Here is a 27,362-nt window from a genome sequence, read left to right as displayed (position 1 = left end):
TACAATTACACCTTGATCTTAAAGCTCTACCAGTTTTTCTCCTCAGATTAAAGTTATTAATAATAAGGGTAATAATAATAAGTGTAATAATAATAATACTAATGCATTTTATGTGTAGGCTATTGCACTTTACTTTTGAAACCAAACTTCAAATTGCTACAGTACCGAGGAAAACAAACAAACATAAGATTTGCATGATAATAGTCAAAGAAAGTTAAAACTTGCTGTGTTTTGTAAGGGTTCGCCAGGATTTTATGTCGTCTGTGTAAAAACTTTTAAAATCAATAAAAAAAGATTAAAAAAAAGAAAGTTAAAAGGGGCAGGGTTTTAAAACCTAAAAAGCTAACCAAAAACTTTGTTAAAAAGGAAAGTCTTTAGTCCTCTTTTAAAAACATCAACAGACTGTGCAGCTCTCCACAGCAGGGGGCGGCTGAGCTTATAGTGTGCTATTCATGATATTGTCATTTTTCAATAGTAGAGTAAAATGTAATTATGTCCTAATTATGTAATTAGAAAGAAATAAACATAAACATCAATTGGCAATCTCAATTCTATCATAATTGAAGAAAAGGGAGAAAAAAAATATTTAGATTGGATGTAATATTATTAATGGTGGAGCTTGCCTAAAAGTGGAACAGGAGATTAGTCCAACGTTTAGGTGCAGCTATTTGGAGAAGGCCTTGGGTAACCTTTGAGGCGTGTACTGTATTGGCAGTATGTCTGGTAGCCTACTTCTGAGTTAAACTCGCATCACTAGAATTTCCTCATCGGAAACCAAATTCTGAGTAATATTTGTCTATAAAAGCACAGCCTCTTTACTGTAAAAGGTAGCCTAAATGCATGTTGATGATAAAAGTAGCCTTGTTTTTGTTTATTGGAAGATTATTTTATCAGGATGGATATTCTTACACTCCTGACTTGGTTGGGGCGAGGCAGATGTAGTAGTTCAAACATCCTCCTTTGCCAACATTAGCAATATTCTTGGCATTATTTGAATATACAGCATTCACAGCCCCTTGCCCCGGTTTTAAATTCGTCCCACTTTGCTTAGCAAACTCATATTGATCTATAGGGTGTGCCAAATGTAGTTCTAAGAGCGGCCATTTCTTGTGACAACACAGCCTTACACAGGTGTTCTGATTAGACTATAGCATTAGTTCTATGCAATCAAACAATTGAAACACCTGTGTTTTGTCACAAGAAATGGCCGCTAAGGACTACAATGACGTAGCCGCTGGCACACACTATAGGCTACCTACCTTCCTTTTTGCCTTGTGTCTATTGCTGTAATGTCACTTTTCTGTCACTGGGAGGAGACAAAGCTTCAACATTTAAACGAAGCTACAGTGCGTCGTGCTGCCAGGAGGAAAGGGAGGAAACGCAGTAGAATATTCACTTATTGTTATCAATGTCTTGATAACAAACCCGGTAGAATATACACTCATAATTGAATAATAACAACGTCTTGATAACATTGCTGCTGCACTGCACAATCCTATTAAGGCGGTCATTTAGAATACCTTCTCTTTGTGAAGATGCAGCTGCTAGCCTGCTATTCATGCGCTGCCTGGATACAATGCAACGCTTTATTAATATTCTCACAAAATACGTATTGTTGGCCAGAGAACCAATCACAAACCACGTACGCGCGTCGTCCCTGACGAATCAGAAAGCACGTCGTCAGACGCGCTATGACATCAACCAATCAACAGCTCGGCTGATCACTTAGTGCGGAAGTGTCAACGCGGAAGGGAAGGGAAGGTAGAAACTGTCAGATTCACGCTGTAGTTCATAACCAGAGTTCCAGACTCACCAGTCGCTCTTCTCTTCTCTCCACTCCGTCGACGTTATAAACAACAAACGGCAGAAGTGTGCGTAACGCCAGGATAAGCATGTCTGCGGACGGGGAAGCTGTTTTACGCACGTTACGCGCGGCGGAGACGCCTCTGTTCTGGCTGGGCGCGCTGACCGCGGCCTGGCTGGCGTGCAGCGGGGTGTACAGCCTGCTTGCCGGACTCAGGGTGTGGGCGCTGGGCAACGGAGGAGCCGTGAGCCCCAAGAGGCTGGGGAAGTGGGCAGGTGAGCACTGAGCACAGAGAGACACACTGGTAGTCCATGGGGCCATACGAGATGTCGGTATCCGAAAGGTGGCAAAGGTTACCATGCATTTTTGAAAAGCTCTAATATCTGTAGATTATATTTTGGTATGATAACCCTTTTCTGAGACACAGCTAAATTGGTGTTATCAGCCACTAGAGTTGGTGTCCTGGTAGCTCCTTTCGGAACCCCTCACTCTGCGTAGCAGTGGAGTGAGGGGTTCCGAAAGGAGCTAGTGTCCCCTGTTGTCCGGCAGCCTCTTTAATGTAAAAGGTAAATGAATGTTGATGATAAAGTATAGCCTTGTTTTTGTTTATTGGAAGATTAGTTTACCAGGATGGATATTCTTACTCTCCAGACATCACAACACTTGATATGATTATATAAATGGTTGGGGCGAGGCAGATGTAGTAGTTCAAACAGCCTTTGCCAATACAAAAATCAACGTATTGGTTATTATATTTTGGTATGATAACCCTTTTCTGAGACACAGCTAAATTGGTGTTATCAGCCACTAGAGTTGGTGTCCCATTAACTTTACTATACAGGACAAAAAAAGCTAAACATTAGTCTGCTTTAAGTAGCATATGAGGGGTCAAACTAGGGGTTTTTCATGATTCTGAATCCATTGCAAGCATCTGTTTTGCACGAAAAACATGGTAACCTTTGCCACCTTTCGGATACCGACATCTCGTATGGCCCATGGACTATGGTGGAAGTACAAGTACTTTTACTTTATGTCAATGATTCTCAAACTTTGTCATTTCAAGGACCCCCATTATTATAACCCTGACATTTACAGACCTGTATCTGTATGCAGTGGCTTTCAACCCTTTTCATATCAGGATCCATTATTTATTTGGCATTTGAGCCACGGACCACCGTTTGATGAGATTTAGCCTCTCAGATCTGATCCAACATTTTAACATTTTGTTGTCCTTGGATAAGATTTCGTCCGCAATGCCATGCTGTATTGATGTTGGTACCTGGAGAGATAACAGGTCTATCAAACATAACAATTGTTCTACCAATTGTGTAGACTTCTTGCACTGTTTAACAATCATTTAATGGGTCCATTTGGTTTCATTTTGCACTCTCAAGAGTTAAAGATCTATAAGGGTCTATTTAGTTTTGGTTACCAACTCTCCATCATTTAGCTGGGGACCACCTGGAACCCCCTCAAGGACCACTGGCTGAGAACCAGTGCAGTGTAAAGGGTCCATTTGGAACCCCCTGAGAACCCCATCCATGATGATCAACCCCACTTTGAGAATCATCAGATCAATCATCATCAGCACATTAGAAATGAATTGAAAGTCCTGTATTCAAAATGTCACTGGAGTAAAAAGTACCAAAGTATTGACAACACCAAACATAAAGTAGGCTATACTAGGCTCATTCTGCAGAATGAGCCTGTTCACTATCTGGCCTATTGGTTTGTTGACTTTGCTGTGTTGTAATTGCAATTTTGAAATTACTTTGTGCAGGACGTTATGTTCGCCTTTATCCACCCATGATACTGCATACTGTGCTGCTTGGAGAATATACATCGTAGGCTGCGTCATTAGATCCTAATCTTTTCATGTTGCGAGTTGCGACCCCCCGAAAGAATCATATTTGAATCGGGACCCCCCTACCCTGACAGCTGTTTTCACAATGAGGCAAGCCTCTTTCTTAGATAACATTTGGCAAATTGATTTGTATATGGTATTAATAGGTCTTAAAAGTCAGTGTTGATTTGTTTACTGTTGAGCGAGGAAACAATGTTGGGGGGACCCCTGACCCCCAGTTTGTGAACCACTTGGCTACATAATGCATAGGATATTGTATTTAATTTGATTCAAGTTTCTTTTTCTTGTATTACATTGCAATTGGTTCTTTCTCATTAGACATATCAGCTAATTTGATACAATATAACTTATACAATTGGGTGGTTGTTGTAATCTTTTTATCCTTGCTCTTCTATTGAGACATTTTAGATTGTGTCAAAGGTGACGTCTCACCCATAGACACAGGCATTTTGAAGATTCAGTTTATCCCCTGTGCAAGCAGGCAGGCTCTTTTATATCCATGGTAAAATATCAGCACTTGTGCAGGAAACCAGGTTCAAATTAGTTCATATGGAAGATCTTGTAACTAGGGCTGTCACAATTATTACATATAATCGTCTAATCGCAATTATTTGACATAATCGCTAATATTTTGTCATAATCGTCATAATCGTGAATGTTGAAAAATGTTCATACATTTACAAACATTTTCAGAAATAGTGGAAATAGCCGATCTACAAGCTCACAACGCGTCGCATCGCGACGCGTTGTGAGCTTGTAGATCGGCTATTTCCACTGTTCTTTTTAAAGTGTAAAGTTGTTAAATATGTCAGTAATTTCTTTGCATATTTAGGTTATGTGTCATATCTGCCATGTGCAACTTCAAAGCCTAAAAGCCAAAGAGAAATGTAATTATCAACGACAAAAACACAATTAAATCGTTAATCGCAATTGTTTGAGTGACAATTAATCGTCATGTAAAATGCCATATCATGACAGCCCTACTTGTAACTAATTGAATGTAGTATCTAATGTAACAGAGAAAAAGAAATACACTAAATGGCTTGAAGGCTATTGTTTGGTTATTCTGGATCAACCGGTAATTGATGAGGCAAGTTAAGTTGGAGAGACTCATTCCAAGATGGTGGTGGTTGTGTTTTAATACCTGCTATGAATCTTGGGTAGAAGTAATTAAATGTAGGTGGTAAAGTAGCTCTACCACAGTTCTACTTAAATGTTTGGGCACAGTATCGAGGTATTTGGTTAAAGATGGCCATCTGAGCCAGTCCCAATCAAAGACCTGATCATTATCCTGTGATATCATAGGCTCTGTCTGCCTTGTCCATTAACCGCTTCAGCTCTATATACTGAATAAAATCTGCTATTTTCAAAAGATTGTTAATACATTTGAAAACTTACGAAATGGGACACTGCAATGCATAATGAGTACTTTTTACTTTTGATACTTTTGAATTCCAGACATTTACTTGTAATATTAGGGTATGTCTACATTGCAGTATTTATTCTTATTGAGTATTGGTTCTTCTTATTCTTTGTATAGTCCTTTGACCCACCAGCCTTTGACAAACTGAGCACGTCACCCATTGCGTAATTATAACAGTGATTGCTCAAGTATTACATGAGGTTCATGGCTCAATGTTGATAAAGGCAGTCGCTTTGGCACGTTCCTTGATGCACATGTTGCATTATATTGCTGTAAGATCATAGTCGGCCTTAGGGAAAAAAAGAATTTTGTCTGAGTTGGAAATTAGGCCTACAACTATTGATTGATAGTCTGATTAAATACTGAAGCCCTTTTAGATGTCAAAGTTATACTTCATTGTGCAACTGTGTCACGCAACATTACAATCATTTCGTTGTATATATGAATATACTACTGTATATGCTGTACATCGTCTGTCGGGTGGAAACCTCATATGTTAAAAACTTTATTTTCAGGATTCAAATGAAAGAAATCGCACCCGTGCGAAGTGAGCGGTGCAAACTAATTCCTGCGCAAATCAGTGTTGATAGGCATGCATGGCAATATTCTTTTTGTTGTGTATGATGTCAGTCTAGAGGTCTGCTCAGACTATATAAGTCTTTATCGTCATTTCTCATCAGTTAGTTGACCAAGCTACGGATTGTAACTTGTAAGAGTGTCATAGTGTAATGATAAGTGACCTTATTTACCTCCAGAGAGGCCTCCAGAGAGGCGAGAAGAGGCCATAAGATGAATATTTTAGTTTTTCAAAGTCTGTTCATTTGTATTTTAAACTTGTATTAGCTGCCTATCATTTATAACCTGTAAGATTTTCCACAGTCTGTCTAAAAGTGTGGTTATTTTATCGCTTATAAGTGATATTCATCTAATATAATTTTGAAATTCAAGGTTAGCACCGCTCAATAATTTTTTATGACGTATTTTACGCGGCCTAAATGCGTTCTAAATCAGGGTGAACCACTCGGGTGCCTCTGTGACTATGACATCATGGACAGATCAACAGAATTGAAGTGTTTCATTGGTCTAGCGAACTCATGTCATCATCATTTGTGACATCATAGTTTTGGTAAAAAAGCGGTCTATAGGAGCGGTTAGCACCGCTCAAAAATAATAATGCAAAACTAGCAGATCTACCAGTAAGACGCCTAAGAGCGAAATGCGAGGTCGCGCCATATGTCTTGGCCATATATCGTACATACAATCCCTTTTATATATGGAGAATCTAGATCCCTTTTATACCCATATATGGAGATCCCTGCTCTGAGTATCTGACTGACAATACTGTGATATCACTCGTGATGTCACAGTGATGTGTCTGCCTTTTATGCCCATATATGGAGATCCCTGCTCTGAGGATCTGACATCACTGTGATGGCACATGTGATGTCACAGTGATGTGTCAGAGGAACCACAGTGTCAGGCGTTGCAGACAGACAGACAGACAGACAGAGATACGGTCAAGCTGTGACCGTTCACATAATAAACTGCGACCTACGGTCGCAACAAAACACATTACTTCGCATTGCGTTTTGAGCTTGTGGATCTACTACTTTTGTGTGACGCTGTAGTATGATCAAAAAGGGCACTAATTTACAGAAAAAAATAAAATAAAGATATGATGAAATGATATATACAAAAAAATCTATTGTCTCCGAAAATCTATAAAAAAAAAGAAAAAAAAAAAAACAGTTGTACCCCTATACTGTAGTTAAAGGATAGTAACGTGTAAACGCTCACCCCAGTCTGTTTGGTGGGGTATATAAACTGTCTAATCTTGTGATTGGATTAAGACCAGGCAGGATTATCACATTAGGCAGCTGACTGTCTGTCTGTCAGTCCATCTGCACAATCTGGACATTGATAGAAACAGAACCTTTGAGCAGCAGGTTTGTTTGTTTATTGATGGCCCAACACGTTCTATCATGATGCCAGCTTACATGTCAGACCGGTGGCGCACCTTGCCTTTAGATCTGTGGTTTTCCACAGAAGTTCAAGTTCCAATGGATCCATTGTAGTTATTATTTAGTAACACGCTCTTGTTAAAGGTAGGGTGAAGGGCAGCTAGGGGTGGGCCGGCGATATGGACAAATACAATATCACAATATTTTTCCAAGCGGTAACACGATACACAATCTTATTTTCTTTTTCATGTTGGTTTTTAGTACAACCACCTAAAAGCCAAGGTAACAAAAACTAAAAGAAAAATATATTTTTGGGAGAGTTACAACAAGTAAGTAACTCTGACAGTATACACATGAAACCAAATCCATTTGGTTTCATCTGTATACTGTCAGAGTTAAGGGGAGACCTTAACATTGTAGTCAAGTTTGAGAACTACATTTCTGTTTGGCCTTTAGGCTTTGAAGTTGCACATGGCAGATATGACAAATAACCTAAATATACAAAGAAATTACTGACATATTTGACAACTTTATGTTTAAAAAAAAGAAAATTTATTGTGCAAATCGCCGATCTACAAGCTCGGTGTGACGCGTTGTGAGCTTGTTGCGACCAGGTCGCAGTTTAGTATGTGAAAAGGCACATGCTGACTCTGTCTGTCTGTCTGGACGTGTACACTTTTGTACGGTCTTATGGGTTTGTCGCTCTGACATCACTGTGATGTCAAGGGAACATCCTACCACACTAACAGAATCCCCAATTTTATGCCCATATATGGAGTTCCCTAATGACATCAATATTAAGCCCATATTTAACCGGACTTCATATGTGAATGCCCATATATGGAGGCCACATCGGCCACATACCACACTAACAGAATCCATATATGGCCAAGACCGATGGCCAAGACAGCCCATATCTGTGTGGCTGTGTGTGTGCTGTCTGTGTGTACAGACAGGGATCGCCATGTATGGGCATAAAAGGGTATGATGTCAGATGTCATAGACATCATAGGACTTTCACATAAAGAATAACTGAGTAAGCATGTTTGGGCTCTCACAGCATATCTCCATATATACAGTACATGGATCTCCATATATGGGTAACTGGTCCGATATACATCACTGGCCAGATGGCAAAGACATGGCACTATTTTTGAAAATGTTTGAAAATGTATAAACACTTTTCAACATGGAAACGATTATGAGTATTATGTAATAATTGTGTCAGGCCTACGTGGAACGTTATTTAGTGCCCCTCCCCCTCCTCGTTCATTCACAGAGTCCTCTCTCTCTCTCTCTCTCTCTCTCTCTCTCTCTCTCTCTCTCTCTCTCTCTCTCTCTCTCTCTCTCTCTCTCTCCCCCTCTCCCCCCATCTCTCTCAGTTAAGCTGACATGACTGAAGTAAGGGCTTGGTTATGTAACCACACTGCATCCATTCACAGTAGAGCATCCTTCCATTCCACTGCCTCCATTCACACTATTCACTGCACACTGACTTCAAGAAGAATTCCTTGAATTGGTGGTGTTCTCTCCCAAACAGTGTGGTCCATAACAGGCACTCTTGTCCGTTGGCCCGACCCGACCACGGCTCCGAACCGGAGCGATTGGTTATAATGATAATCCGCTCATTTCTCTCGCTCAACAATCAATAATAATATTGAACTCACGTTTGAAAGATTTCCGAGTGCGCTCTTGGTCAACAGCACCCAGTGTGCACCCAGTGTGCTCCACGGCTTGTACACAATAATGGCAGCACCCAGTGGGAATTGACACTGTATCGACTAGTATGACAGACATTTACTTTTACACAGTTTTTTCTTCTTATTTTTTCCTTTCTTTTCGAGTGATATAAATAAGTGGATTATGATTGTAAACCGCTCCTTTCTGGAGCTGTGGTCTTGTCTGGCTAATGGACCACTTTTTGGGGAGAGAACGGGGACTGCCCTTAAGTCCAAAGGTTCATTAGTCCGAATTTAGTTAGGGTTACTAAGGTTAGGGTTAGTTATAGTATTCTTAACAAATTCGGACTATTGAACCTTCGGACCAATGCCATGAGAGAACAACACAAACTAAAGCAGTGGTTCTCAAGATGATTAACTTCATGTGCAACATTGTTTTCTCACTCAACTGTAAACAAACCAACATAAAGTTAAAGTGTATAGAGGGTATCTACACATTTCTAAAGTGACAATTTAAGGACTTTTTAACACATCTGGTGCCAACCCCGAGTTTCCCGAGTTTGTATTGGTACCAACGCTGTGCCAACCCCGAGTTTCCCGAGTTTGGGGCGTTTTTGAAAAAAAAAAATTTTTTTTCAAAAAATTGTTTTTCAAAAAAAAAAATTGGACCTCCAGAAATGTATTAGGCATGATCGCGATCGCGAAATTGCATGTTTAACCCCCATACCAACCCATTCTTTCAAACATGGCAGCCATGTTTGTTTACATCTGAAGAAAACATAATGGCCCATAAATCATGAATGCCTAAACGGATTTCCAAGCGGATTTTTTTGTTTGAAAGCTGTGAACAGTGTGCACACACGTGGTGCATCAGCTAGGCATGGGCGTGCACTTTTTACACAATTGCGCAATTACATGGAAGTCTATGGTAACCATGGCAACGTGGGACATTGAAGAGAAAAAATCATAGCAACATAAGTGTTAACACCTCTAAAATTACAAATTAAACTTTGGCCAAACTGTCAAATATTAGAGGCAGACATTTTAAAAAAAGCCGATCTACATCACAATTGTGAGCATGTAGATCTGCTATTTTCACAATAGAACCGTGTTATACAAAATGTAATTCCTCAACTCTTAGTGCTCGTCCGGGTGGGGGGTCCCCAGTTCAAATATGATTATTTTGGTGGTCACGGCCTGAAAAGGTTGAGAGCCAATGGTGTAGTGACTAGTGGCATTACGTACGACAGACATTTACCTTTTTTCTTTGTTCTCTCTCGAGCGATTGAAATAAGTGGATTATCATTGTAACCAACCGCTCCTTTCTGGAGCTGTGGTCTGGTCTGTCGAATGGACAAGATTGCCTGTTATGAAAAATAAAATAAAAACACCTGGACCACTTTTTGGGGAGAGAACAACGCCAACTAAAGGAGTCAGGAATTGTCCTAAAAGTGTTGCCAGATTTTGCAAGAGAAACAAGCTGCCAGTTGGATGAAAACGAACCTAAAAGGCACAAAACGGCAACTGCGGACAGGGGTCCGCAGCCAAATAGATGTATATCAATTTGGGGGCGTTTGAGAACCACTGTACAGTAATGAATGGCATAATTGCTAATAAAGTAACGGTTAGGTGCAGCTCTCCATTCATTCCAGCGCGGGGTTGGTTTTCCATTGCATGTGTTAAGCCCGTATCAGAGTCGGGTCCGCGGTGGAAGGCACCGCGGTGTAGTGCCGTGTAGTCTTTTTGAGCGTTAACGTTGTGAGAAAAGACTACACGGCACTACACCGCGGTGGCCACCGCGGACCCGACTCTGATACGGGCTTTACTCTGTAACGTAGCTGGAATACGATCCCAGTAGCATCAATCATTTAGCGGGGTATCAGCTGATAGATGCTGCTTTTCCTCAACCTGTGGGCCGGCAGGGCCTAAAAATTATTTCGCAGATCTACAAGCTCACAACACATCACATTGCAATGCTTTGTGAGCCTGACGAGTTGCTATATTTGTGCACATTTTGTGACATTGTGGCATTCATTTATATAAAAAATAAAGAAATGAAATGATATATATATATATATATATATAAACAAGTTTAAATATGGATATAAAACAAGTTTAAATATGGATTTCAGATACAAGGTTTGTGACAGTGGTGATATCCATCCCCCCCAAAACGCCAACAGACCTCACCCGGTCCCCGTCTGTCATCCCACTTCCTCGGTGCCCTGGCTATATTTAGCCAGAGAGGGGGGGTGTGTGTGTGTGTGTGTGTGTGTGTGTGTGTGTGTGTGTGTGTGTGTGTGTGTGTGTGTGTGTGTGTGTGTGTGTGTGTGTGTGTGTGTGTGTGTGTGTGTGTGTGTGTGTGTGTGTGTGTGTGTGTGTGTGTGCGTGCGTGCGGGGGTATAGGGGTGTGTGTGTGTGCGGCTGCTCGCGCAATGTTATCTCTTGATGGGTGGGTGTGTGTGTGTTGCACGCTACGCTACACTTGTCCACGTGCATGCCTGTACACAATGAATGATGACCTGAGAGGACCTCCTCTGCTTTTACACGCACGCACACACACACACACACACACACACACACACACACACACACACACACATACACACACACACACACACTGTCTCTGTCTACTGTCCTGAACAAATCCTAACGCAGAATAATTTGCCAGACCAAAGAACACTTATACAACACTGTGTACTTTAGTGTCTTCTTTTACTTGTATGCATAGTCAAGCTATCTTGTGGCAGCTTACTGCCTTGTACAGTATTTTCTGGACTATAAGGCGCACCGGACTATAAGGCGCACTGTCAATGAATGGTCTATTTTCAAACTGTTTTCATATATAAGGCGCACCTGACTATAAGGCGCACATAATAGACGCTACCGTTGCGTTATGCATCAAACAGATGGAGCTGTGCTAAAGGGAATGTCAATGTCAATGAATGATCCATATATAAGGCGCACTGGACTATAAGGCGCACTGTAGTTTTTTGAGAAAATTAAAGGCTAGTTTTAAGTGCGCCTTATAGTCCGGAAAATACGGTATATTAGTTTGTTTATTTTGCTGCACTATGAGTTTGTAGATCTGCTATTTTTGAAAAGTCGTGAAAATGTTGAATGTAAGGAATATATCATTTTCAATGCAAACCTTTGTAACTCAAATCTTGGAACAACCCTGGAGCAACATATTTTGAGATGGGGGTCCGCGGCCAAATACCAAGTTATTTTGGGGGTCCTTGACATGAAAAGGTTTGAGAACCACTGATTTTAGAAGAAGGATTTAGGAGACATTTATAGAATCGGGTCAAAATATTCAAAGACTTGCACATTTTCTAGATCTTTCAAAAATGGCAGATCTACAAGCTTGTTGCGAGCTTGTAGATCTGCTATTTTTATAATAGTTAAAGCATAAATTAATGGTTAAAGTGGTTACAATCTAGAATAGAGTGACACAGAGTTGCGTTCCCGCTCTAAATGGGTGAACAAATACACTTCTTTGTACATAATAAAACCGTAACCTCACTCTCTCTCTCTCTCTCTCTCTCTCTCTCTCTCTCTCTCTCTCCTCTTCTAGTTGTGACCGGAGCCACAGATGGAATAGGAAAAGCCTACTCAGAGGAGGTGAGATTCACTGCAGTTTGATTCTTTACTGCAGGGCTTTTCAAAGTGGGTGACGGGGCACCCTGGTCGTGACGGGGCACCCTGGGGTGACGGGGCACCCTGGTCGTGACGGGGCACCCTGGGGTGCCGCGAGATAATTTGATAATATTTGGAATTTATTTGGACACTTGAAAAAATATTTAGTATCATTTTAAACCTGAAGTACAAAGTTATTTTCAGTCAGTTCTAACCAAAATGGCTATTGTCTCAATGTTTTCCTCGCAACATAATCACTAAAATATCGTCACTGTCGGGCAGAAACCTCGTATCTCCAAGTTTCAAATGTGTACGTCTTTTGGTAAAGCAAAGCCCTGCTTCATCATACAAGACTGTCGCACAAAACTATTGAAAACAGCTGATCTACAAGCACAAGTAAGAAGCACAGATTCTGCTCTGAACCTGCTGTAAACTTGTGCTATGTCTCTCCCCGTGTGTGTGTGTGTGTGTGTGTGTGTGTGTGTGTGTGTGTGTGTGTGTGTGTGTGTGTGTGTGTGTGTGTGTGTGTGTGTGTGTGTGTGTGTGTGTGTGTGTGTGTGTGTGTGTGTGTGTGTGTGTGTGACATTGCAGCTGGCTCGCAGGGGGTTTTCCATTGTACTGATCAGTCGCACGCAGGAAAAGCTGGATGAGGTGGCCAAGTCCATTGGTAAGTGCTTGTACGTGTGTGTGTGTGTGTGTGCGTGCTACACCCAGCATTCCAAGCCCATTCTCCCATCAGTTGTTTCATATTGTAGCTGAGTGGTTAGAGAGCCCGCCTGGGAATCTGCAGTTCCCAGGTAGGATTCCAGTTCTCTGCAATGTGAACTGGAAGACAACTAACCCCTGACTGCTCCACGCTCCTCTGTGGGCAGCACTCAGCTGGCTGAAGTTTCCCACCGGGATGCAAGAGGTATAATAATAACTAGAAGGATGTAATTGGAAATTGCAAGTGTACTACAGCAGGGCTTTTCAAAGTGGGTGACGGGGCACCCTGGGGTGACGGGGCACCCTGGGGTGCCGGGCGAGATCATTTGATAATATTTGGAATTTATTTGTACACTATAGTATAATATTTAGTATAATTTTAAACTTGAAGTACAAAGTTATTTTCAGTCAGTTCTAAAAAATGGCTATTATCTCAATGTTTTCCTCGCAACATAATCACTAAAATACCGTCACTGTCTGGCAGAAACCTCGTATCTCCAAGTTTCAAATGTGTACGTCTTTTGGTAAAGACTGTCGCATAAAACTAGTGAAAACAGCAGATCTACAAGCACACAACGCCTCGCGGTGCGAGGCGTTGTGTGCTTGTAGATCTGCTGTTTTCTCTAGTTTTAGTACATTTTATAGATGATAATACAACATGAACGGTTTTGGACATACATGGTTTCCACCCGACAACGACGATATGCTATAAGGTTCTGGGAGTGAAAATTATAATGTAGGGGTGCCTCGGATAAAAAAAAAAATTATGGGGTGCCCTGAGACAAAAAAGTTTGGGAACCCCTGTACTACAGAGTACTGTGACACAGTATGTCAGTCTCATGGAAGATGGTATAAAGTAGGACAAGTACTATAGTCTGGTTGGTTGTTGTACAGGATGACCATTTTGAATGTTCAGCAATTTATTGTTTCACCATGTTGCTAGGCAGCTCGGCAACATGGTGAAAACAAGAGCTCAACAGATGAGTTCTGAGTGCAGTTCAACCATCCACTCGAAACCATTTCTGTGTCTTGAGTGGATGTTGTCGTTTTACCACAAAGAAACAATTCACCTGGAGTGTGTCCCTATTCTCCATCATCATCAAAATCTAAGCCTGTGCTCTATAAAGGACTGGCACAGAAAACATCAAAATGCATGAATGCAGTATGAAAGCTAATAATTTACCATAGCCTAACGGACATACAGTACATTGCTGTGTACATTTCTGGGTCTTGAGTGGATGTACCCAACGAAATAATTCACCTGGATTGTATCCATCTTCCATATTCTCCATCATCATTAACTTCAAGCACATCTTGTGCTCTTATCAGTCGGTGTAAACACTTCATCTTGCCAGCCTGCCTCAAATACTCTTCCCTCAAAGACGTTTCCATGCCAATGACCCATGCAGAACATACTGAAATACTGTATCTACTTCTTCTTTTCTTAATATCAGAATCTAAGTCTGTCCTGTGTGCTCTATAAAGGACTGGCACAGAAAACATCAAAATGAATGAATGCAGTACAGGGTTTCCTGCAGGAAAAAGTCTTGACCAGGGGGGATGTCATGGCGAAAATTTTTGATAATTAATTAATTAATTCGAGTAATTAATTCACTTCATTTTTAATATTAATTCTTATTTTTGCCCTATAAAAACACATGAATGTGCCCACAATTCGTGCACAGATGATGCACTATGCATGTACACTCTTTTCACAGCTTTCAAACAAAAAAATCCGCTTGGAAATCCGTTCAGGCATTCAGGAGATACCAGCCCTTATGTTTTCTTCAAAGATAGGGTTGGTATGGGGGTTAAACATGCAATTTCGCGATCGCGATCATGCCTAGTACATTGTTGGAGGTCCAAAAAGTTTTTTTGAAAAAAAAAATTTTTGAAAATTTTTTTTTTTTTTTTTTTTTTTTTTAGACCCTTGGGGGGGCGGGGGGGTTTTCTGGCCGGGCGGGGCGCCTGGCCTGTAAAGTGCTGCAGGAAACCCTGCAGTATGAAGCAGGTCCTAATAAAGTTACCATATAGTCTAGTAAATCTAGGGAATAAATACACTCAGGTTGGACAAAATTTTATTATTTAGTTTTTCAACTGATTCAGACAGGAAATTAGGTCTACTAGCCAGGGTAAAACATCTACCCTGATCTGCTCACTGCAAATACCCACAGTGGCCAAATCAAGTTGGGCTCCCATCGACTTTCTATACAGGAGGAAAATACCCAGAAAAATAATCTGCTTTAAGTAGGATGTGAGGGGTCTAACTAGGGGTTTGTCATGATGCTGAATCCATTGCAAGCATTTGTTTTGCACAAAAAAACATTCCTTGGGCTAAAAATGGCCCCAGAAAATGATGGTTTAGTGATGAAAAGTGATGAGTCATCACCTTTTGTGGGCGTTTTCTGGGGCCAATGAATGTTTTTTGTGCAAAACAAATGCTTGCAATGGATTCAGCATCATGACAAACCCCTAGTTAGACCCCTTACATAATACAATTTTGTCCAACCTCTGCCTTATATTTACTGGACTAATAGCCTAATATGCAGAGATGGGCACAAAATCCCCCAAAAAAGTATTTGAAATCCAAATAAAAAATATTATGTGAAATACTTACCAGGATACTGTTACCAGGATAGTATATTTGTGACAGTATCCTGGTCAGTATTATTAGACAAAGTTATGACCAAGTATTTTTTGATTTCTTTCTTATTTTTAAATACTTTGTTGTATTTTGTGTCCATCTCTGCCTAATGGACATACATGTCCATTGTTGTGACGTATCGGAAATATAGCAAACAACAAACGGTGAAACGGTTAACCATGAACATTTTCCTTTCTGTTCTGTTGTCACGGTCTTGTGGCCCCCGACTTCAATTGATTTTTACAATTGTGGCCCACTGCCTAATCTAGTTGAATACCCCTGCTCTATGTATCTGCCATGTGCAACTTCAAAGCCTACAAGCCAAACAGAAATGTAATTGTCAACGGCAAAAACACAATTAAATTGTTAATTGCAATTATTTGAATGACAATTAATCGTCACTATTCTTTTAATGTTTATTTTTTATTTTTTTCTTCAGAGAGCAAAAGTGGCGTGGAGACCAAAACCATTGCGGCGGACTTCAGTGCGGTAAACATCTACCCCAACATCGAAGCTGGCCTTGCAGGCCTGGAGATTGGTGTGCTGGGTAAGCATCGCTGTTGGGCAACGATACGCTGAGAGCAGCTGTTGTGAATTTAGTTCTGTGGTTTCCCAACTAGTGGTCCGGGGACCACCAGTGGTCCTTGAGGGGGCTTCTAGGTGGTCCCCAGCTGAATGGTGGTACAGGAGGAGTACAGTAGGACAGAGCCACTGCGGTGGGGGCTCCTCCACACAATGGGGTTCAGGGTTCCCACGGTCATGAAATTCCTGGAAATATTTTGAAATTAGAAAAATATTTTTCCATTACTGGAAAAGTTTTGGAATTTATCAAGGGTTCTGGAAGGTCCTGGAAAAAATAGCTATGCATTGTCTTTGGTTATTGATTTTGTTAATACCTCTGAAATGACAAATTAAACATTGGCCAAATTGTCAAATATTAGAGGCAGAAATTGTGAAAATAGCTGATGTTGCGAGGCGTTGTGAGCATGTAGATCTGCTATTTTCACAATAGAACTTCTACTCTCACAAAATTCCTCTACTCTTAGTGCTCGTCAGGGTGAGGGGGTCCCCAGTTAAAATATGATTATTTCGGGGGTCACGGCCTGAAAGGTTGAGAACCACTGCCATACACTACCTGTCTTTGGGCATTGCACATAGGAGTAAGCGACTCGTTATTGAGCTGAATTATTGTTATATAGTCCTGGAAATTGGGTTAAATATTCTGGAAAAGTTTTGGAAAGGTTTTGGAAATTAATTGGTAAAAATGTGTGAGAACCCTGGGGGTTCAATAGCAGTGACGAGTGACATGACTAAAGTGGTACAAATAACCTGCTGCTCTACATTATAAACCGTAATATAAAATAAATAATAAGTAGGCCTAGACACTACAGAGGGTTCGGGCACAGAGGCTACAATGTCGCCTGACAGCGTTGTGGGATTGCGTCCCGATTCCGAAGGCCTTTCCTGCTTGTCTCTCCATCTCTCTCTCCCTTGATTGATTGACTGAAGAATTTATTAGAAGGTTGCCGTTTCATGACAGTACAAATCACTGGTACAAGGTCAACTAAAAGGAGATCCTAGTAAGCTTTTTGGCTTATTTACACAGGAACCACTTCATGTATCTCATATAACATTGAAAGACAGACGGATAGAACACAGTACTTTGCATAGGATAACATCAATATTACAAAAGTTATAATTATAAATGTATAAATTATAAAAACACGGTTTGCCTACCGTGCTATCAATAAAGGCACAAAAATACCAAAACAAATTAATTACTGAAAAGAAAGCACTTCAGTATATTCCTCTGTTTGTTAGTTTTCCTTTTCTTTTTTTTTATTCATTAAAAAACTCAAATAAGCTCACCTAGATGTCTTAGAACATTTGCTGCCCTCTTAAGGTCATAGAGAGGAATGACACTTGATGCCAAATGTTTTCCATTCGTTTTGTAGCTGTATATATTCTAGGATTTTGAATGTCATTAAGTTCTCTATTTGTCAACAGTGAACAATGTTGGAATCTCCTATTCCTATCCGGAATTCTTCCTTGACGTCCCAAATCTGGACACAGTAAGTTGGATAGAATGTGTTGCTCTCACTAATGGTTCATATTTACATACAGTATGAAGAGCTTCATTACAAAACTAAATCCAACAAAGCAACATATCGTCATTGTCGGATGGAAACCTTGTATGTCCAAAACCGTTCGTTTCGTATTTATCATCTAAAAAATTTGCTAAACTATTGAAAACAGCCGATCTACAAGCACACAACGCCTCGCACCGCGAGGCGTTGTGTGCTTGTAGATCGGCTGTTTTCACTATTTTGTGCGACGGCTTTATATGATGAAGCAGGGCTTTACTTTGCGAAATAACGTACAGATTTGAAACTTGGAGATACAAGGTTTCCACCCGACAACGACGATATATTTTACTTTTTTGTTAAAATTTAAGCTGCTGACGTGTTATAAAAACAATACACTCTTGGAGATGATATAACACTATAACACAGCTACACACACTCACACACATGCGCACACACGCATGCACGCACACACATCATAAAAATATATTAAAATCCTAAAAAGATATATATTCAGTGCTTTCTTATAGCTTATGACAAAGCATGGACGTGACCCTTTGTGTTGACAGGGTTCCCACGGTCATGACATTCCTGGAAATATTTTGAAAAGTACTGGAAAAGTTTTGGAATTGATCAAGGGTCCTTGAAGGTCCTGGAAAAAAATAGCCATTGTCTTTTGGTTTATTGTATCTGGTTATTATTTTGTTAATACCTCTGAAATGGCAAATTAAACATTGGCCAAATTGTCAAATATTCGAGGCAGAAATTGTGAAAATAGCAGATCTACATGCTCACAACGCCTCACGTTGCGAGGTGTTGTGAGCATGTAGATCTGCTATTTTCACAATAAAACCGTGTTGTACAAAATTCCTCAACTCTTAGTGCTCGTCAGTGTCCGGGTCCCCAGTTAAAACATGATTATTTTGGGGGTCACGGCCTGAAAAGGTTGAGAACCACTGGCATACCCTACCTGTCTTTGGGCATTGCGCATAGGAGTAAGCGACTTGTTATTGAGCTGAATTATTGTTATATAGTCCTGGAAATTGGGTTAAATATTCTGGAAACGTTTTGGAAATTAATTGGTAAGGATGTGTGGGAACCCTGTGTTGATTTAACTCAGTGTAAAAGAGTTAAACACTACTTTTCAGTATTTCAAGTTAAATAGTAGGACTCCCACACTTAATGAAATGCTCCAAACTCAGATGTATTTGCGCACAGTTAATGTTTTACTATTGGTCTTCATCATAACCATGTTATGGTCTTATCTCACCTCCCTATTCTTTGTCAAATTGAAAAACAGACTATTGTTCTATGATGTGCATTTAGGTGATATTTACATACAGTAACTACCAGAACCTCTCTGTCGTTTGCAATGCAGCTCTTTTCATCTCTAGCCTAGTTTGTCTAAGAAGTGATGTGGTTTCTGTTTATCTGCTGTTTATGTTGTATAGTGTTAAATTTGAAAAATGACGAAAAATGTTTGTCGCCCTTTTTCATTGATGAAAGCTAAATAATAATAAATAAAAAACAATAGTAATAAATTGTAGACAAATATAACTACCGGTAAATGAAGTTTTATTAAAAAAGAGTCTGACTAAAACTAAATCAAAATTTGCTGTCAAAATGAACTCTGATGTTGTGTTTTTTTTTCTTTTTCTGCAGTTCATCGACCAGATGATCAACATTAACATCACATCGGTGTGCCAGGTGAGTGCTCTGACTACATGTGTCCAGCAGGGGTCATCGCCACGCTGGCTTGTGGTGGACATATTTTTGTCAAAATTCAATTTTTGCCACTGGTATGCAAAATGAGTAAAACAACTTACCAGAAACACATAAGAGACAGCCCTTGAGTGACCAAAACGGGTATCAGAGCGTGTTCAACGGGTCCATTTGGTTCCATTTGTACACTGTCAGAGTTGAGGGTATCTTTGCGAATAAAACATTTGAGAAGCACTAGTACTAGTGGACTCCTAGTATGCCATAGATGTCGTAGTAAATCAGTGTCCTCTATATTCTTAAGAAATATGGATGTGACAATATAGCTAGCAGTGACAAGCTCACAACACGTTGTGAGCTTGTAGATCGGCTATTTTCAGCATTCGACCCACGGTTGACCAAATCAGCGACTGCCTATAAGTCTGAAGGTTCATCAGTCCGAATTTAGTTAGGGTTACTGAGGTTAGGGTTAGGGTTAGAGTTAGGCATAGTATTCTTAACAAATTTGGACTAATGAACCTTCAAACTTTAGATTTAGATGCCTAAAATCATATGATATTTAGGCGACTAAAACTAGACAAAAGAAAAATCACATTACTAAAATATGACTAAAACTAATTTAATGTCATTGCAAAGGCACTGAATGTTCCTAAAAGTACAGTTTATAGCATAGTTCACAAGTTAAAAGTCAAAGGAACAATAGCTACACTAATGAACCTAATTTTCAGAGGGGGTTGAATCATTTCGATCACAACTGTATGTACTCTCCTGTCCTGCTACAGTTCATTGTTGCTCATGCTGTGCCTTTCTCTCTGTCCTTCTCCAGATGACTCGTATCGTTCTGCCCGGAATGGTGGAGAGGTGAGCAACTGTAACATCTAACTATCTTCTACACAAGTGGTTCTCAAACTCTTTTATGTCCGGGACCCCAAAATGATATCTATTTGGCTGTGGACCCCATCTTAACCCATTTAGAACGGGTACACATTATTGTGTATCATTATTTTATGCTTTAACTATTGAAAAATAGCAGATATACAAGCGCGCTGCAAGCTTGTATATCTGCTATTTTTCACTGGTTAAAGCCTAAATGGGTTAAAGATCTGCAGAAATGTTCCTGATTTTACGAAAATAGCACATCTACACGGCACGCTCATAGTGAGGCACTTATGAGCCGCTATTTTTTAATAGCCAAAGTATAAAATATGATTAAAGTGGTTGAAATTATTCTGACTTTAGCTGGGGACACCTGGCACCTCCCCAAGGACCCCCGGGGGCAGGGCTCCAGGGTGCGACCTATTAAGTCGCATATGCGACTTAATTTCATAAAGTGCGAGTTAAAATGTAACCAGGTCGCGCTGGTGCGAGTTGGAAAAAAAGAGGGGAAAAAAAGAAAAAAGAAAATCCTCAATCGAAGATCGCCTGACGCCTCTCTCTCTCTCTCTCTCTCTCTCTCTCGCTCCGTCTCTCTCTCTCCCTGGCTGCCTGCCTGCAGAGGCTATGCTCGGCCCCTCCCCTTCTCTTTCTCTTTCACTCACATATACAGTACTACACACACACTTTATCGTTGGTCCGGTGGTGGCTGGTGGGTCACACGCAGACAGACAGACAGACAGACAGACAGACAGACAGACAGACAGACAGACAGACAGACAGACAGACTCTCTCTCTCTCTCTCTCTCTCGCTCACATTGGATAGATATCACATATACTAACCTTTCTTTGTATAACCGTGCTTTTTTCTGTTGTCATCGTGGATCGTGGATGTTTCCACCGTTGGTTACATTAACCTACTGTTACGTTAAAACAGCTGTGTGACTCGTTAAGTTCCTCAGTGCCCAAAATGCGCTTCTCACTTCATAGCCAATTAGCTCAAATGAACGGCAGCTGTAAACTTTTCTGTCTCGGTGTCTCGTGTGTGTGTGTGTGTGTGTGTGTGTGTCTTTGGTGTAGCGCGTGTGTGTGTGTGTGTGTGTGTGTGTGTGTGTGTGTGTGTGTGTGTGTGTGTGTGTGTGTGTGTGTGTGTGTGTGTGTGTGTGTGTGTGTGTGTGTGTGTGTGTGTGTGTGTCTCCAAGTGAACGTTTTCTGTTGATATCAAGCAGCTTACTTCCCAGTATCTCACTCTAAAACCATAAGGACAATTTTATTTTTCCATCGTGCATGAAAGCAGGCCTATTGCATTTAGTCTACGTTGTGCAAGTTTAAAGTCATAGTTCTATATTGCATTTGTTAGCGGAGATATTCGTAAATCTTTCTTGAATTAATGTCTTTAGTTTGCAAATATTAACTTGAAGCAAAAATACATAAAAACTAGGCTACAGCTTTTTTTTTACTTATCATGAGACATATTGTTATCGGGGTATTCAACAACATTATATTGAATATCAAAGGCTTTCCTAATATCACACAGCCTTAGTGCTGACCTATTTTTACTGCTGCTCATGCAGAGAAACCTAAAGTTCAGATTAAAATATTTAGCAAATATCAAGTTTGGGTCATTGTCAATCTTTACATCAAGGCAAATTGAAATGGCTTATGGTATGGAAATGAACACAACTGTCATCAGTATAATAAGGCTATGTATTAATACCACGCTAATACGCTATACAAAGAAAAATATGGTGCTACCTAATTTCTGATGGTGCTACTTAATTAAAACGTAGGTGGCACCAGTGCTACCTGTGAAAAAGTTAGTCTGGAGCCCTGCCCGGGGGTCCCCTGACCCCACTTTGAGAACCAATGAGCCACACAAATACAGATGCACACATAATGTTAGGAGTTAGGACACAAGTCGTCATGAGAATCATTTGGTACACTGCTTTACAGTGTTTCATAACAAGACTTGTAGAAATCAGAAAAATAGTTAATTCCGTGTTGTCATACTACTGCTTCACACAAAGTGTGAAGGTGCTGATTCTGCTCATGCGAGCTTTGCAAAGGGTTCAGGGTTCAAGGTTCAGGGTTCAAGTTTATTGGTCTCCCTCAGGAGAAATTTGTCTTGGAGACAGAGCCACATCTGCATTGTACACAAAAACACTTAAGACAAAAAAGACAGATACCAACAACCAGAAAAAGACACACTGCACCCACACCTAACGTACATTGCCTCTACTCAATCTATCGTTTAACATTTGAATTGACATAGGAACAAATGAGTGCTTATATCTATTGTAATGGCATTCTGGAGTTCTATATCTTCTGCCAGATGGCAATACATGCAGGGGGTCAGACACTATGTTTCGAGCTTGTCTTAACACTCCTTGTTCATAGATGGCCTGGGGGGTGATCGGGGGGGATACCCATGATCTTCCCTGCCGTATTTGCTAGCCTAGCTATTTGAGACGTATACTTAATTAACAGTCAGGTTACTAAACCAGCTAGACATACCATATCTCAGAATGGATTCTATACTAGCCCTGTAGAAAGTCAACATAATATTCACGGTGACTCGCGCGCTACCACCCGCTCGGCGGGTCGCCTGAGACGGCGCGCCTCCGTCGCATTTGTTGGAATGTCGGTCTTCCATGTTTTCTCAGTCTTGCATTCAGCCAATGAGAACGCAGGGCTTGCCCCCCACACCCCCACGGTTGTGTTTAGGTTGTAAGGCAAAAACTAGCACGCGACAGAGACGATAACCTTGGGCCTAGGATTGCTATGAAAGTAACTGATGGTTCCTTGGTGGTGTTTTCAGGAAGAAGGGAGCCATCCTCAACATCTCCTCTGGAAGCGGAATGTATCCTGTTCCTCTGCTCACCGTCTACTCTGCGTCCAAGGCAAGAAGGACCCTCTGACTGACATGGATGCATTCTTCTCATAGAGCCGTCTCCACTGGCTTAAAATATCTCAAAACAAACATGTTCCAATAACACTGGAATTCTTCAACAAACTAAATGTTTTGTTGTGCATATTTTGTGAATCATATGGCATTAGTTGGTAATTGGGTATATGCATATACGCCATTTTGTTCTACTTCCGGGTGTCTTTCAACTTCCTTCATAGGTGTTACTGATGATACTAATTTAGGCTCTGTTTGATTTATTGTACAGTGGTTCTTTAATTTCAAGGACCCCATAAACTCTGTACAAATGGAATCAACAAATGGAAGCAAATGGACCCTTGCGGGTCCATTTGCTTCCATTTGTACACTCTCAGAGTTACACACCTGTATGGGGACATTTGGAACCCACTCAAGGACACTTTGAGACCCACTGGTTTAGCAGAGTGTTTCCAATGAGCCAACATTCACAATATCAGCACCCTGACTCTGTTTGACCAGAATGGAACAGAGCCTTCATTAGTATCATCAGAAACACCTGTGAAGGAAGTCGAAAGACACCCGGAAGTAGAACAAATGGCGTAGGTGCATATAGCCTATTGTCTGCCCTCCAGCGACATGTTGCATTTATGATGGTAATATAATTAACCTTGTGTTGGTTTTGGATACTTTTATTTTGTCTAGGCATTTGTGGACTTCTTTTCGCGAGGGCTCGATGCTGAATACAGGAAGAAGGGCGTTATAATCCAGGTATGACCTGCACCAACAACTTGGTGACGGCTGGGTGTCTTGTGGTTGCAGAAGAAATGGTTTTGGTTTTAGCCTGAAAGTCATTATTATATAAATATTTTAACAAGTTGTATTAAATGCAGGGTTCCCACGGTCATGCAATTCCTGGAAATATTTTGAAATTAGAAAAATATTTTTCCTGTACTGGAACAGTTTTGGAATTGGTCAAGGGTCCTGGAAGGTCCTGGCATAATAGCTATGCATTGTTTTTGGTTATTGATTTTGTTAATACCTCTGAAATGACAAATCAAACATTGGCCAAATTGTCAAATATTAGAGGCAGAAATTGTGAAAATAGCAGATCTACATGCTCACAATGCCTCGTTGCGAGGCGTTGTGAGCATGTAGATCGGCTATTTTCACAATAAAACCGTGTTATACAAAATTCCTGAACTCTTAGTGCTCGTCAGGGTGCCCGGGCTCCCCAGTTCAAATATGATTATTTGGGGGGTCACGGCCTGAAAAGGTTGAGAACCACTGGCATACACTACCTGTCTTTGGTCATAGGAGTAAGCGACTCGTTATTGAGCTGAATTATTGTTATATAGTCCTGGAAATCGGGTTAAATATTCTGGGAAAGTTTTGGAAAGGTTTTGGAAATTAATTGGTAAAGACGTGTGGGAACCCTGTAAATGGCAAACATTAACAAATCAACCAAGTGTAAAATCTGCCATTATGATGCAATCAAGGCCTGGAAAATACACTTGTGTATTGTTGTGTTGTACCAATCAAACTGGGTGTTCTTCCTTGTTGCCAGAGTGTCCTGCCGTTCTTCGTAGCCACCAAGCTGAGTAAGATCAGGCGGCCCACGCTGGACAAGCCCAGCCCAGAGCGCTACGTGGCGGCAGAGCTCCGCACCGTGGGCCTCCAGAGCCAGACCAACGGATACCTGCCCCACGCCGTCATGGTGAGGAATAGAACCGCCCCCTCGTCACAGACTCTTCTCCCCCCTCCTGGCCCCCAAACTGTGGAATAAACTCCCCAGTGCAATAAGAACTGCAGACTGACTCCCTAGCTTCCACCGTAGTCTGAAGACCCACCTCTTCAGAATCTACCTAAGCCCATAGCACTTACCGTTAGGGCATTCGCCAAATATTCGAATATCAAAGTCACTATTCGACGTTGTTCACCGAAGTCGAATATTCGCTTATTTTCATTGTTTTCTCTTTAAAAAAGATATAGTTTATAAAGCTTGGCTAGATAGGAAGTCATAAGAATGTCTTGTCAATTCCCCTGGTGGATGAATTTGTTAATGCTCTTTACCAGGGGTTTTCAAACCTTTTTAGGCTGTGACCCCCAAAATAAACATATATGAACTGGGGACCCCACCCTGACAAGCACTCGGTTCCACAGATAAATATTGGGAAAATAGCAGATCTACATGCTCACAACGCCTCGCAACGCGAGGTGTTGTGAGCATGTAGATCTGCTATTTTCACAATGTCCGTCTCTTGCTTACTTAATATTTGCCAGTTTGGCCAGTCCTATCGAATATTCGACTATTCGAATACTTTGAGCTCGAATAATTCGAATACTAAAAATCACTATTCGTGAATGCCCTACTTAGCGTAGTACTTGCCCACCCTCAATGACTATACCATACGTGTACATGTTATATTGATGTATTACCTTGCTTATTGTAAATCGCTCTGGATTAAGAGCCCTCTGCTAAATTGTAATATGTGCAGTAGGGGTGGAATCATAGATTAACTGCGATGCGGACAGGGACGATTATGTATCGCTTCACAAATGACCAAAATAATTATTGGAATCGAGATGCATCTGTGATTTATAATCGGATCGTAGCCCTCTGAATCCGCTTGGAATCGTCAGGTACCTCTAGAGATTTCCGCCCCTAGTGTGCAGCACAACGTAATGCATATGGCCGGACCGCCGGAATGTATATAGGGCTGACGTAGTTATTGCATGTTTTGTAATAATAATCAAAACATAAAAAGTAGAGTTCGTTTTTTTTAATAATTGTAGTGGAGTAAAAAGTACAATATTTGCCTCTGAGATGTAGTGGAGTCGAAGTAAAAGTACAGAAAATTGGAAATACTCCAGTAAAGTACCTCAGAATCGTACTCAAAGGAGTAGTTCACCTAACCTCGCAAGCCATCCCGAGTTACATCATCACCAATGTGCTTCCTTTCTCGGTCTGGTGTCTCTCCCATCAAGCCTCTTTATTAGAACTTGGGTTTCTAATGTCCAATCAAAAGTTCACAAATCGCGAATAAAAGCTGCATTAAGTGAAGTTTTATCTGAAATCAACGGCATCTCATAACTTAAAAACGAACAACATTTTGCACCTTTGGAATTTCTGTCTGGAAAAGACGTATTTGATGTTCTCCCGACGATGTGCTGATGACTACTGACTGGACCTGTCAGTCAAAGTGAGTAACTACGTCATCGCGTAATGCGTTGTCTATGGAGGACTCCCAGACTCCCTGGCTGTTGCGAGGCTTTAGTTCACCCCCATCCAGAATCAATGGGGGTACATTTATTTTTGTCTTAGTAATGTGACAAAACCAAAAAGTATTATTGACCTCAAGTCTTTATGGGGTGAGTAATCAATAGATTAAAAAAAATATATTTTGGGGATGAACTACTCCTTTAAGTACAGTACTTGAGTAAATGTACTACTTTACGCCACTGAGCTGCCGTTGTGTGTTCCTCTTCCAGGGCTGGGTGACCACGGCTCTGCTCCCAGCCTCTCTGGTCACCAGCTACGTGATGGGCCTGCACCTGTCCATGCGCGCACGCTACCTCAAGAAGCAGAAGCAGGGTTAGAGGAGCAGGGACCACCACCACGCAGGGACCAGGGACCACCACCACGCAGGGACCATTACCAAAACTAACCAAACCAAACCATGGGAATGAATGGAAACCAGCTTGTATCTTCATGGACCCTGAGCGGAACGCAGAGATGTGAAGAAGAGCTCCAATCCATTAACCCATTTAGGCCTAGGATTATTGACTGCTTTAACCATTGAAAAATAGCAGATATACAAGCTCACAGCGCGGCACCGAGTGCCGCGCTGCGAGCTTGTAGATCTGCTATTTTTGAAAAATCATGATTTTTTTTTGCAAGTCTTAGAATATATCTATTTAAAAGCGAACATTTGTAACTCAAATATCTGCTTCTGGGGGGGTCCCTGGAACAACATATTTTGAGATGGGGGTCCGTGGCCAAATACCTGTAATTTTGGGGGTCCTTGACATGATAAAGTTTGAGAACCACTGATTTAGAGGAAGGATTTAGAAGTCGGGTCAAAG

At 40.9% G+C, this 27,362-nt stretch overlaps 1 protein-coding gene across 1 annotated transcript; it reads left to right on the top strand.

Annotated features, from left to right (window-relative positions):
- Window positions 1-1,743: 1,743 nt before the first annotated feature.
- hsd17b12b (hydroxysteroid (17-beta) dehydrogenase 12b) lies at window positions 1,744-27,059 on the top strand. The gene is made up of 11 exons (XM_080729217.1): window positions 1,744-2,079; window positions 12,309-12,355; window positions 12,962-13,037; window positions 16,159-16,266; window positions 17,727-17,791; window positions 19,466-19,510; window positions 20,349-20,383; window positions 23,214-23,295; window positions 23,982-24,047; window positions 24,844-24,993; window positions 26,769-27,059. The coding sequence occupies exons 1-11, from the start codon at window positions 1,893-1,895 to the stop codon at window positions 26,874-26,876; spliced, it is 969 nt and encodes a 322-aa protein (XP_080585343.1). The 5' UTR covers window positions 1,744-1,892; the 3' UTR covers window positions 26,877-27,059.
- Window positions 27,060-27,362: the final 303 nt, after the last annotated feature.

The sequence above is a fragment of the Nannobrachium achirus genome, assembly GCF_963921795.1.
Source record: "Nannobrachium achirus genome assembly, chromosome: 7".
Taxonomy (NCBI): domain Eukaryota; kingdom Metazoa; phylum Chordata; class Actinopteri; order Myctophiformes; family Myctophidae; genus Nannobrachium; species Nannobrachium achirus.
Note: the sequence above shows the minus strand (reverse complement) of the source record. Positions and strands in the feature narration are given on the sequence as shown.